Raw genomic sequence first — 13,976 nt, 5'->3', positions numbered from 1 at the left:
TAAAAGTTGAGCAAAACAAAAACAAAAAACAAAAGTTGAGCAAAACAAAATCAAAATTTAATTGTCTTAAATTCAAAAGAAACAAAACATAAAAAGCAAAAGAAAATGAAGAGGAACATAAATTAAAATTTGAAAGCAGTATGTAAAAAAACAAAAAACAAAACTTGGGACAGGGCATTAACCTCACCCAGATTACCGTATTAGCTCGAATATAGGCCGCACCCTTATAGTTTTGTTTTTTTTTTTACTTTAAACTTTAGTTTTGCAACGTTGATATAGATGTGACAGACGTGACCTCCACTTCCTGCACCAGCCTCATCTACATCAACGTTGAGAATCAAGAATCAGGGCGGAACGGAAGTTTTTGCTCGCATTGGCGGGGGACCGCATTTTCGCCAGACCGCACTACCGAAAGCACTCTGCATTCTTCTGATCCGGTCTTCCGGACACCCTAGAAAAGGTAAAAATGCTAAACCCTGATTATAGACCGCACCCCCATTTTAAAGATTTAAATTATGGGGGGAAAGTGTGGCGTACAATCGGGCCAATACGGTACTTGTTTATAGGAGAGAGAAAAAAAAAATGGACAAGGCTCAAATGTTTATAAATGCCATTTATAAAATAGGAAAACCTGTTGGAAATTGAACTATGCTTACCATTTTCTGAAACTGGATACATAACTGAACACATCACTATACAGTATCAAAAGATAGTGACATGAAATGGCTTTTATTTCTGGGTGTTTAAACTTTGGACTGAGAGGCTGCAATTTTAGTTATTTCCTATTTATAATAGGCTGCTGAAAAACTTCAAGTAGGTTGAAAAGTGGCCCTCTTAATTGATGCTATCCAATTTAGAACTAAACTAATCAAAAAGCAATCTGTACTGTCCAAACGATGCGTTGAGAATAATTCTACTACTTAAAGCAGATTCTACAAATTTGGTAATATACAGAGGAAGTTGGCATCCTGACTCTACTAAAGACATCTAGTTTTTGGTGCAATACAGAGATCAAGTCCCCTGCATACAAGCCAAACATTGTTATGCATTACTGACAATGCCATCATATCATGAATGTTAGAAATAAAATACACTTAGAATATTTTCATTTTTAATTAGAAAAAGAGGCTACTCTTACTATTTGAAACTATTAGTCTTTAGTCTAATGCGCTACATGGGACTGTACAAATAATGACATAATGCTGCTATATTTCTCCACTATTATCTGTTAAACCACAGACAATTATGTCTCAAATGCTACAGGCTTTTAAAACCTTTAAATTGAAAAAGAAAGAAAGACAAGCTGTCTCGGCTTCATAAAAAACTAAAAAATAATTGGTGTTTGGAATATATGCCAACTCAGAGCAAACTTTTTGAAAGTCTTCAATATTAATCCATGCTTAAATGTACCACCGTCCATAGGGTATTTTATGAAATGTATCCACATTTTATTCGTACAATTAAAGTAAATAACTTAATGAACTTAAAATTGGTCTAACAAGGTGGGCTTTCTCAAGCATTTGAATATGTAAGTTGCATTGCTAGAGTATAAAAAAAAAACCTTTCCACTTTTCATTTAGAGTAAGACAAGCACACTTGTGAAAGTTGGCGCAAAACAAGTTAATCTAAGGAAAAAAAAAAAAAAGTCCCTTCCCCAATGAATCTTATTTTCTCTATTTTATACAAAATTTTAAGAACAAATTATTTGTGGGACTTGCTGGTTTTGAAAGAAACTTGTAAGGTCTTGTCCCCTAGACGGTAGCCATTAAGACTTGCGATGGCCATGGCAGCTTCTTCATAATTTGTCATGGTCACGAAACCAAAACCTTTGCACTTGTTGGTGTTAAAATCGCGGATCACCTTCACATTAGTAACAGCCCCAAAGGGACCAAACATTTGCCAAAGGATTCCTTCATCTGCATCCTGGCCAAGGTTATAGATGAAGATGCACCACCCTGATGAAGCACTGCTTGCAACATTTACACCAGATATACTGCTCATGTGATCTACTCCCATGGGAGAAAACCTGTTTAAAAGAAAATAGTAACAAATCAACGTACACATGGTTAACATCTAGCACCAAAATTACCTTCACAGAAGGACTAAGGCAACGTTAAGGAAGAAAATACCTGTGTTACACCACTTAACCAATCCAAAAATAAATATGCAACAATTGTTCACTCTAAATAAACTTAGTTTGGCAACAGATAAAAAGCACATCTAGTCTGCTCATTCTGAATGCTGTGGAGACCCTAAAGCCTTGGGCAGCTGTGCTACTGACATCAAGGCACAACAGACCTCATGACCCTCCCACACAGTCCACACAACTGCTGCTCACTGAACATTTTTTATTTTTCGGACTATACTCTTTAAACCCTAGAGATGGTTGTGCGTGAAAATCCCAGTAGATCAGCAGTTTCTGAAACACTCAGACCAGACCGTCTGCCACCAACAATCATGCCACATTCAAAGTCACTTAAATCCCCTTATGCTTGGTTTGAACTTCAGCAAGTTGAGATTATATATATACACATATACATATTTTATATACACACACATATATACATACACACACACACTTTTCATTGCCTTGCTCCTGCTGTCTGGCTATAGTTACGTCCAGCATTATTATTATTTAATCAGTGTTTACAATGAAATGCACTTATATACTCATCGTTGACGAGCACATGAATTAGATTTTTCACCTACCTAATAAGATATAATCATTGAGCCCAAAAATATAATGAAGGTTTAAGTCTAAAGTACCTGAATCTTTGAGCCTGGTGGTGGACAGGTCCCCCAAATCGTCGAGCTGGAGAATGGCACAATTGGGAAAGGAGGGCCATATTTTTACTCTGATTTGGATTGGCAGCAAATTTTACTGTAATGGGTTCTGATGAGCCTGGAGGTTTGTGCCCATTGAAGCTGGCAATTGCTTCTTCTGCTTCACATCTCTTGTCAAACCGTATAAAGGCAACTCCACGCGACAAGCCTAGCGATATCGGAAAAAAAATGTAATGCACATGGTGACACTGGTAATGTAGAAGCCTTGTGAGCAGAAATTTACACAAATGGTGAGAGGCAGTAGATTGTAGGCATATAATTAATATGCTGCACATACCCAAGCATTAGCATTCATGGGGAAGGTCAGTTTAATGTCACCCAGATGTACAACTTTTTAGGACATTTACTGAAATACTGTAACAAACAGTTCAGTCTGTGTCCTAAACAGGAGAGAAAGCTTTGAAGCTGTTAAAGACAGCTTTATGTCACAATTAGAGATTAACAATGTAGATATTTGGTAAATATATACTGCTAAGTAAGGAAGAATTTGGAGAAAGTGACCATTACATGGTGACACTTGAGATCAATTCACAAACGCAAAACCTTCTTGTTGGGTCTGTATGCCGTAATATCTATACACGGAAGACAAAAAAAAAAAAAAAAAACTTATCAGTAGGAGAACGTCTCCCTTAAATATATATGGCCAAAATATGAGTGATGTTAGTTTCTGCCTAGCAACATACCCTTACCATTAGAATATCCAAGTGTCTGCTTCAAAACGCACCATTTCTCGAGGAAGGCCATTACTGATCGTTTGACTGAATACTACCATTCCTCTGGTAGATGAAAACCACTAGGGCATTGGAAGTAATTCAAACTGCCAGTAGTTCTAGATAGCTGATAAGCGTGTGAGTGTCTGATGCGTTCCACCAGCTTCTATGAGGCCCCAACTACCAGCATATCACACAATTTAAAGAAAATCTTGTATAGAAACAAGGTGTGCCATTCATATTTAACCCCATAAATACCAAAATAAATGAAAACAAGCATATGAGAGGTTTCCAAAATCAGAACAAACACCTAAATAAATCTGAGGGCCTTTATCACATTTGCACTGGCTATGTATTTTAACAGGTGAAAGTATGAAAATGTTCCTAATTTTTTCAACATTTTTTAATATATATTTTTTTCTTTTTAAACTAAATGGAGTATATATATACATATTTCAAAGGAAAGCCCTGGTTCTGGGAAAAAAAAAATATAATGTGTAGTGTTCACTAAATGAATTAGTGTGCAATAACAGTTACAAAAAGTCCTGGTACTTAGTTAACAATGGTAGACTTAATGTACATTTTTCCTCCACTTCTTCCATGAGTGGTGCAACTTTCAGACATCTTGCACTTGTAACTGATGGTAAAGTAACCATGTACCCATGTAAGAATTCAGGACATAAGTTAAAATTGTGTTTTTCAGGTATAATCTAATTTCTTGGCAAAAACTGGGTTGCGGGTCTGGGGAAAGATTGTGTTTTTGTATGGTAGGGAAGGAAACTCGGCCACAAATAAATGTTACATTACCTGTTGCCTGATCAACGAGAACACGTGAATTGATAATGCGTCCAAATCCTGAGAACATATCTTCTACGTCTTTTTGTGTCATTGTCCTGGGAAGTCCACTGATGTACAAGTTTGCATCCTTGATATTTTCTGAACTTGGACGGGCAAAGGACACCTATGTAAACATACACACCCATTTGTGATTTATATAAGAAAATGGCCAAATATGTGCCAAAGGAAAACCTTCAGGTCCCTTGGTGTGCCGGCAAAGAGGAGCAAATGGTTGAGAAAGTAAATATTTAAAAAAAAAATTATATTCCTTAAACAAAAATGAACATCGTGAAAACTGCCGCACTGCTGAGGTGGAAATTTTGTTTGGGTGCATTTTCTCACTTTTTTTTTTTTTTTTTTTATATATATACACACACTGGAACCAAGTTCCTACCTACCGCCTCAAGCAAAACAAAAAAATTAATCAAACAAGCCCAGTATTTGCAGGTATACACAAATAACGTATGGAAACATAGCGTAGCAGATATTGTTCAACAGAAAAAAAATAGCTATTTGGTATAGAGCAATTGGAATTTACACAAGATCTCTGCATTAAAAGGTATAGATAAAACCCCCTAAATTACAGGCATAGATCACAGGTTGCATACCCCAAAGCCAACCCTGGCATCCACACTGCCCACATAGAACCTGACGAGCACGCAGGTAACATATTGGGGACAAAGATACCAAATCCTAACAGCCCACCCTGTGCCACCTTTTATCCCCATAAACACCCTGCCCGTGCCATCTTTGCCTTTCCAAAAATCAAATATTACATCTGTAATACAGTCACTCACTAATTCACACAATCATTAAATCTCTCACTCTTCCACAAAATTTAGTTACACATGTATTAATTCTCACAAAATTCATTCATTCTTTCACACAATTCTTCCACACATTCTGTAACTCATAACCCTCTACCCCCTTTGTAGTTCACTTGCCCTCAGATGTCCTGTGGTGGGAGAGCGAGGATTCTGTCTTCAGCGTCTTTGTCGCGGTGCGCGCTGCTTCACTGCCCAGCGACGGAATAGGATGTCATATTCCAGCGCTCAGGATGAAACACCGGCACCGTGTCAAAGACACTGAAGATAGAAGCCTTGGGGAGGAGAGCGACCTCTTGGCGCCTCTCTCTCCTCAGCGAATGGAGAAAAAAAATTAATTAAAAAAAACACAACTAAAACCGGCGTTTCAATTGGGGGGCACACGTGGCACTGTGAGCAGTCGGCAGCCCCGCGTGTCACTCATTTGCACCATGAGTGGCACGCGTGCCAGGGGTTTGCCGACCCCTGTTCTAGCATATATTTGCAAAGAACAATTTAGTACTAGATGTTATAAGAATACATTTGGTCCTACAATTGAGTACAATTAGCAGGAATATTTTCATTGATTTAACCTCAGACAGAATGTGTGTGCATTCATGTGGTTCAGTACACTAGCCCAATTAGCGCTTTCAACACAACCAGAACAAAATACCTTGGTTGATTTGGGCCATACAAGATGCACACAACGGCTATGACACCAGCTTTCCTTGGAAGCTGATTAAGGGCGCCTTAAACAATGAGCCTTAAACATTTATAATTTGAATTCATATTGAGTAGTCAGGATGAAGTTTTCTGTCAGGTAGAGGTAAAATAAAACCAAACCAGAAACAAAACAAAAATGCAAAGTTACTGCAAGTAAAAATTTTACAGGAACATAGGCTATTTTTTTTAAATCACACCGAATATGTGAATATATTTTTAGAACTTATTACCATTTAAACCAGCTGTGAATAATTTATCTAAAAAAATTGTACAGGCTCAACGCATCTGATAACGATACATTTTTCATTTTAATATATGTTTAACCTAATAAAATTACCAACACTGAACATTACGGTAACCTCACCCTAACACTGGTGTTATCCCTTACGCTACCTGCTAACCCCTAAGTATTTCCACTAAGGTGTTATGTTAGTTATTTCCACGCTATTTGGTTCTGACACACCAAAAACACGTTTGAATTTAGTTTTTTTTTAAATGCCCACAAATCAAATAAAAAATAGCCCTAAAGGAACATCGTAAAAATAAACCCTGCCATGTGTGCAAGACAAAAATGAAATCTTGTGATTCATTCTGATATGTGCAAGATATGTGAAAGGGTAGAAGAAAAAAACCCAAACTCCAGTGTTCCCATTAGATCTGTGGCCCTGTCAGCCCAAATATAAAGGTAAGGGGTAGCTTTGAGATCCATTGGCTTTGTGCTTTCAGGTTATACATAATTTATGTAGTTACAGTATCTCACAAAAGTACAGACTTCACATTTTTGTAAATATTTTATCTTTTCATGTGACAACACTAAAGAAATGGCACTCTGCTACAATGTAAATGTAGTGAATGTACAGCCTGTATAACAATGCAAATTTGGTTTTCCCGTCAAAATAACACACACAGCCATTAATATCTAGACCTTGGCAATAAAGGCGAGTACACCTAATTGGAAGTGTCCAAATTGAGCCCAACGGTTCAATATTTTGTGTGGCCACCATTTTTTTCCAGCACTGGAATGGAGTTCCCCAAAGTTTCACAGGTTGCCACTGGAGTCCTTTTCTACTCCTCCATGACGACATCATGGAGCTGGTGGATGTAAGAGACCTTGCGCTTCCCCGCCTTCCATTTGAGGATGCCCCACAGATGCTCAATAGTGTTTAGGTCTGGAGACATGCTTGGCCAGTCCATCATCTTTACCCTCAGCTTCTTTAGCAAGGCAGTGGTCGTCTTGGAGGTGTGTTTGTTGTTGTTATGTTGGAATACTGCCCTGCAGCCCAGTCGAAGGGAGGGGATCATGCTCTGCTTCAGTATGTCACAGTACATGTTGGCATTCATGGTTCCATCAATGAACTGCAGCTCCCCAGTGCCGGCAGCAACCATGCAGGCCCAGACCATGACATTCCCACCACCACACTCGGCTGTAGGCAAGACACACTTGTCTTTGTACTCCTCACCTGGTTGCCGCCACCACGCTTGACACCATCTGAACCAAATACGTTTATCTTGGTCTCATTGGACCACAGGACATGGTTCCAGTAATCCATGTCCTTAGTCTGCTTGTCTTCAGTAAACTGTATGTGGACTTTCTTGTGCATCATCTTTAGAAAAGGCTTCCTGCTGGGACAACAGCCATGCAGACCAATTTGATGCAGTGTGCAGTGTATGGTCTGAGCACTGACAGGCTGACCCCTCACCCCTTCACCCTCTGCAGCAATGCTGGCAGCACTCATACATCTATTTCCCAAAGACAACCTCTGTATACGATGCTGAAGACGTGCACTCAACTTCTTTGGTCGGCCATGGCGAGGCCTGTTCTGAGTGGAACCTGTCCTGTGAAACAGCTGTATGGTCTTGCCCACCGTGCTGCAGGGCAAATACCTAAATACATTTGAAGTTTGTTTTTCATTTGCACTGGTTATGTATAGATTTTATAGATGATAAAAAGGAAGTCATATTTGTACTGAAAAACACAATACTTTTTTTGTGGGGGTGCACTAAAGTGGGCAATCACAGTTGAGACATAGCAAAAACAACAAAATTATGTATGTGTGGACACATCTGTGGACTTGTTTTGAATATATTTTTTCTGGAGTGGTTAGGCATATAATTATATATATATATATATATATATATATATATATATATAAAAAACACTTTCAAAAAGATGGTCAGCACTCCAGGTCTTTAAATAGACAATTTCATTTTATTCAAAGTCAAGTCGACATATGATGTCCTGATGAAAGTCAGTAATGACTGAAACGTCGACTTGACTTTGAATAAAATGAAATTGTCTATTTAAAGACCTGGAGTGCTGACCATCTTTTTGAAAGTGTTTTACATGGAAACTGCTGGTTACTAGCACCGGGCTTGGAATATTTGGAATGGTGTGCAATGGACTCTGTGAGTATATATATATATTTTTTTTTATTATTATTTATTTATATATTAGGGCTGCAACAGTCATAGAAGCTCCAGCGAAAGTGCCAGCCAGAAGCAGAGGTGTCTACGCACATTGCGCAGACGGTCACCAGCCGCCCCTACTCAACAACAAGGAGTCTGGAGCACGGGTGCTAAGGCCTTTAAATGGTACAGTGGCATATAGGGGGTTATAAGGCATAGTTGGGGGAGCACAGTGTCATATAGGGATATACGTAGGGCTGCAACTAACGATTATCTTCATAATCTATTAGTTGGCTGATTAATCGGATAAAAAAATTAATATTTTAAATTATTTAAAACAAACAGGATGTTAAAAACAAACGGCAGAAGAAAAAAAAAAAAAACTGATAAAAATGTATTTCTTGTTTTTATTTCCCAACCTGCCCACCCCAGTTATGCACATTTGAGCCCAGGCTTCCCACACTGCCTCCCAGATATTCCATACTTCCTCCCACATATGCCACATACCCACCCACCCCCGATATCTCACTCAGGTAATAAGGTTAATAAATTAACCTTATTAAATTAACCCTCAGACCTCAGCATTAAATTAACCCTAAAGACTCCATCAACCATAACTGCCCCTAAATTAACCCCCACCTCCCCTTGAAGGGGTTAAGCTACTAAAATATATATATATATATATATATATATATATATATATATATATATATATATATATATATATATATATATATATAGTAGTTTAACCCCTTCAATCCAAGGGGATTTTGGTACCTCAAGTCCCAGAGCAATTTTGCCATATTTGCGCTGTCAGTTCAGCGATTATTCTCCTTTCCTGTGAATAGTGTACCCATGTAAACTATATTTTTCCAAGGAGAGAGAGAGCATTCTTTTGATACCATAGTTAGATGATTAGCAGAAAATTTAGAATGAGAAATTTAGTAAAAACTAGCGAAAATTAGAAAAAAAAATTTTCCCTCTGAATCCTCACAAAATTAGGTAAAGTGATAGAAAATCCCCTCCAAGTTTATCAATTCAGGTGTCCTGATTTCAGAAATACCTAATTTATATAGATTTTCCATACTTTCCCGGCACCGGGTAACATACTATAAAAAGGTGTAAATTTTTTTATTTTTTTGCCTATGGCTTAACGGGTTTGGGGGTTGTGAACGGGGGCAGGAGAGTTATACTGGGTAGATGCTATGCTAGGGCAATGGGATGTAAGTTTTTTTTATTATCTTTATATAATTTTTATTAAATTTTTTTGTATTTTTTTATATATTTTAAATAAACAAAAATGGTTAGGGACCTCTTGAACATGTTATTAATGCCAGTGATGTCACAATGACATCACTTAGCTCACTATTATTTTTTTAGTATTAATTATATTTTAAACTCACAGACGTGCATAGAGATCGCAGCGTCTGTGCCTCATCGGAGGACAGGATATCCCCTGCAGGGGATATCCTGTCCTCCAATGAACTTCTGGGTTACGTCAGCAGTGACGCAACCCGGAAGGGAATGCCCAATCGGGCATTTTAAAATGCAACAGCTTTCCGGCTTTCATGCCAGAAGCTGTTACATCAGATCGGACAGCAGAAAGCCGGCGATGCCGGCTTCTGCTGTCAGTGGGGAGTCCAGGTGGACAGCCTGATCTCCCGTGCAGCGGCAGGGATCCTGTAAAACCAGCAATCGCGGGAATCAGGGAAGGTGGTTGTGTGTTGATTGGGTCCCCACACAAGTGTGGGGACCTGACATAACACCCCCCTGCTGCCTGGTCGCTCCATGAGAGCGACAGTGCAGCGGTAACCCACTTCAATGCCACAATTGTAAATGACACATTCGTGGCATTGCAGGGGTTAACATTTGTCCCCACTAAATATCAGTCAATGCTGTGCTCCAATGGAACATCAGCATTGAAAGAGAAAAAAAAACAAAAAAAAAAAAACCCTACAGCACTGACCTGAAAGTCCAGGGTGCTTCCAGGTCAAACACTGTGAGTTTAGTAAGTGGGCTGATGATGATCAGATCACTCCTGACCAACTGTTAGTTTTAAAAAAATCCTGGCTCCTAACTTTTTTAGCTGGCACCTAGATTCACAACAAATTTGTCAAGCCCTGCATTAGTAGCATGAAGGAGGTGATTATGCCACTTTACAGATCTCTGGTCACGTGTCACCTAAATTATTGCATACAGTTCTGATGACCCAATCTCCAGAAATATAGACACACTTGAGATAGTTCAGAGTAGAGCAACAAAAATAGTAAGTTGTTTGCAGGACAGAACTCATCAGGAAAGAATAAAGGATCTTAATATGTATATATTAGAGGAAAGAAGAGAGAGGGAGATGCAATAGCAACATTTAAATACTTAAAATGACAAACTACAGAAGGAAATCTTATTTGAAAAGAGCCTTGTTGGAACAAGTGTTCATGGTCTAAAACGAGAGGGTCCGAGGCTTATGCAATATAGGAAAGTTCCACTTTAGTTAGAGAGTAGATGGAACAGTCTGCCAGCAAAAATGTTGGAGGGTAATACAGTGAGCGAATTTAAACATGCATGGGATAGATAAAGCGATCCTAATATATAAATTAATATTGTTATTGTATTTTGTGTCCAATTTTCGTGTGTTAACCACACTTTTATTAAAAGTTAGTAACACACCACAATTGGACAAAAAAATTCAACAATACGACTTAGCAATCACACTCCTATCATGCTAACAGCAATCACACTCCTATCATACCCAGGCAACCAGTAAATGCTGGTAGGCATGATGGGACTGTGATTGCCGTTAGTCAGTACATGCTGAAACCTGGCTAGCTGCCCCCCTTGTGTATTGATGCTGCCAGCAGTATAGAGTCTGCACTTACAGCCACCCTGTACCATGCCCCCCCCAACTTACACATCCATGCTATCACACTCATTCATTTATAACACATACTCATTCAAACACGCGCCCCCACCCCCTTACCTGCACTGCAGCTCTCTCGATGTCGCTCACAGACTTCAGCAGGGGGTGCGGCCTCCCTCTTTCTCTTGTACTGCACAGAGGAAGCAGGACTGGAGAAGAGTCATGTGATGTCACGTACATTCACGTGACTCTGCTGGGTTCCGCTTCCTCTGTGCAGTACAAGAGAATGCAGAGGGAGGCCGCGCCCCCTGCTGAAGTCTGTGAGCGGCATAGAGAGAGCTGCAGTGCAGGTAAGCAGCTGGGCTCTTGTGATCCCGGTTGCCCTGGCTGCCGATCTCACACAGACCGCACCTTGAGGTTCCATGTTGGACGCCCCTACCCTCAGTCATGTGTGACATTACCTGCCTTGATCCATGTGCACTGTCTGGGTGAGGTTTTCCAAAGCCAGACTTAGCTGGGTCTGGCAGGGAGGCTGAAGTTTAGGTTAGCCAGGCTTGGCCAACAAAAAAAGGACTCCAACTGGGAGCTAAGGTTTTATTTTAAAAATGTTTTTTTTTTTTTTTGGTAACTGTGCACTTATAAAAGTTTGCATGAAAAATGTTGTTCCTGGGCCTAGATCAACAGGTATGCATATTTATCTACATTTCCAAGACAAAATACTGTAACTTATGTGCATAATCTTGATTTAAAAAAAAAAAAATAAAAAAATAAAAAAAAGTATATATATATATACACACACACACACAAAACTTAAGATTTACCTTTATAGTTTTCGACTGTAACCTTAATCCATTTAGTGTGTTTATTGCTCTTTCAGCATCTTTTGCATTAAGATAGTTTACAAAGCCATATCCTAAGCTGTGCCCTAAAAATGAAAGGGAAAAAAAGTTAAATAAATGAAAAAATAATAATTTCAGTTTCCTCAAATACAGAGCTCCAATCTTTTTAAGGGATAAACTATGCAAGCCGCTTGCTTTACTGCCCCTGTCTCTCTGTAAAGCTAATCTGTGGGCTAAAAGATAGTGTAAATGTGTAATCTAACACTGGGATAAACCCAGTAGAAGCCTGCCAATTATGATTCAACAGTAACTTCAAGGTTCACAATATATCAAAGATGTACTTTTTGTTCCCTCTGCAGCTACTGAGAAGAGAAAAAAAAAAATGCATTATACATGTAAAGTTTAACATGGGAAAAGGTTTTGTGTGCACAACCCCAGTTTAAATCTTATGAAAGGGTGCTCTAACCTCTAAAAAATAGCCGCCAACTATAAAACAAAAGCAGACATGCAAGAATGAGTATAAATGTATTTTAAAGTGCTACTGCAAACGTTTACAAGAGAAATAGGGCTGCAACAACTAATCGATGAAATCAATAATGAAACTGTTCCTTTTAATTATCGATTAGTCGTTTCGACTTGATTGAATATAAGATGAGGGTTTTTTCAGAGAAAATGCTCTGAAAAATAACCCTCGTCTTAAAATCCGACCTCAAACAGAGGTCGGACTACAACATTAAGATCCAGATTCCCCGCAGCACTGCAGGGACCTGGATCCTGCTTTCTGGCAGCCGGTGGGCACCCGACACTTCCGCTGGGGCTTCTATCCTGCAGCAGCGGCGTGACATCACCTTCCAGTGCTCCCTCGTAGACGTCCCAGTGGAAGTGCCGTGCATCCACCGCAGCGCTGCAAGGGACCTGTACCCTCCTCTCTGGCAGCCAGCGAAAGTGCCGGCCAGCAGCAGAGGTCTGTCTATGCGCATTGGTCACCGGCTGCCCCCACTAGATATCAGGGAGTCTGGAGCACGGGGGGGGGGGGGGGGGGCAGAATGGCATATCTGGTGGGCAGGTTGGCAAATAAAAGGAAATAAAAACAAGAAATGTATTTTCTCAATTATTCTATTAAATATGAAAAAAAGTTTACTTTAATATTTACTAGTATAACTTTAGGTATTAAAACCTAGTTAAAGAAATATTGTGCTTGGGTTCTTGTTCCTTTTTAAATATAGCTTTTATTATTATGTCATAGTAACATAAGAAGGAGAAGAGAAATGCCATTGTGATAGAGGTAAAAATCTTGTGTGCACAGAGTACAATTACATGTTTTATTCTGCTTTTTGTTTTTAACACCCAGTTTAGTCATGAAATGATTATAAACAAAAGATATGCATTTTTTTTTTTTACGATTAATCGAAAAAATAATCAGCCAACTATTATGAAAATAGTTAGTTTCAGCCGTAAAGAGAAACAGTGAGAATTGAGAATAAAGTTATCTAATTCCAGATAGACTTAATACACTGATCTGGTCACCTGCAACTTTATCACGGATAAGTTTTGCTGATTCAACTTCTCCAATGCTGCTGAAAAGGCTACGCAACTCATCCTGGGTCATGTTTTGAGGAAGGTAATTCACAATTAGGTTGGTTCTGCCAATGTCATCTCGGCATACATCATCCATGTGGTCTTCATAACCGTTAGACATTTTTTTTAGTCACCTGTACAAACAGAAAAATTGTGACGCTTCATTTTCTACATGCTACATTTAAGTAACAATCATTTAAAATTAAACTGAGCTAGAAAGTTGAGGGAGTTAATGGTTAATTTGTTGGACATAAAGTAAATAAAAGGGACAACAAAAACATTAGGGTTCAACAGCATAAATGTTTTCTTGCTCCCCATCTCTCTCAGGCTACTAAAATATTGCAGTTAGAAAAACATTTTAACTAACACTTTTAAGAGG

At 38.9% G+C, this 13,976-nt stretch overlaps 1 protein-coding gene across 1 annotated transcript; it reads right to left on the bottom strand.

The window, feature by feature from the left end:
• Nucleotides 1–1,701: 1,701 nt before the first annotated feature.
• Nucleotides 1,702–13,718, bottom strand: LOC149277331 (ELAV-like protein 1-B). The gene is made up of 5 exons (XM_089503048.1): nucleotides 13,547–13,718; nucleotides 12,002–12,105; nucleotides 4,362–4,515; nucleotides 2,767–2,992; nucleotides 1,702–2,026 (listed from the first exon to the last, which is right to left on the bottom strand). Exons 1-5 carry the CDS (start codon nucleotides 13,716–13,718, stop codon nucleotides 1,702–1,704), a joined length of 981 nt encoding a protein of 326 aa, XP_089359174.1.
• Between the last annotated feature and the right edge of the window lie 258 nt (nucleotides 13,719–13,976).

This window comes from Sceloporus occidentalis, unplaced genomic scaffold (genome assembly GCF_023333645.1).
Source record: "Sceloporus occidentalis isolate IW3139 unplaced genomic scaffold, rSceOcc1.0.p SCAF_218, whole genome shotgun sequence".
Classification (NCBI taxonomy): domain Eukaryota; kingdom Metazoa; phylum Chordata; class Lepidosauria; order Squamata; family Phrynosomatidae; genus Sceloporus; species Sceloporus occidentalis.
This window is presented reverse-complemented; position numbering and strand designations above follow the sequence as displayed.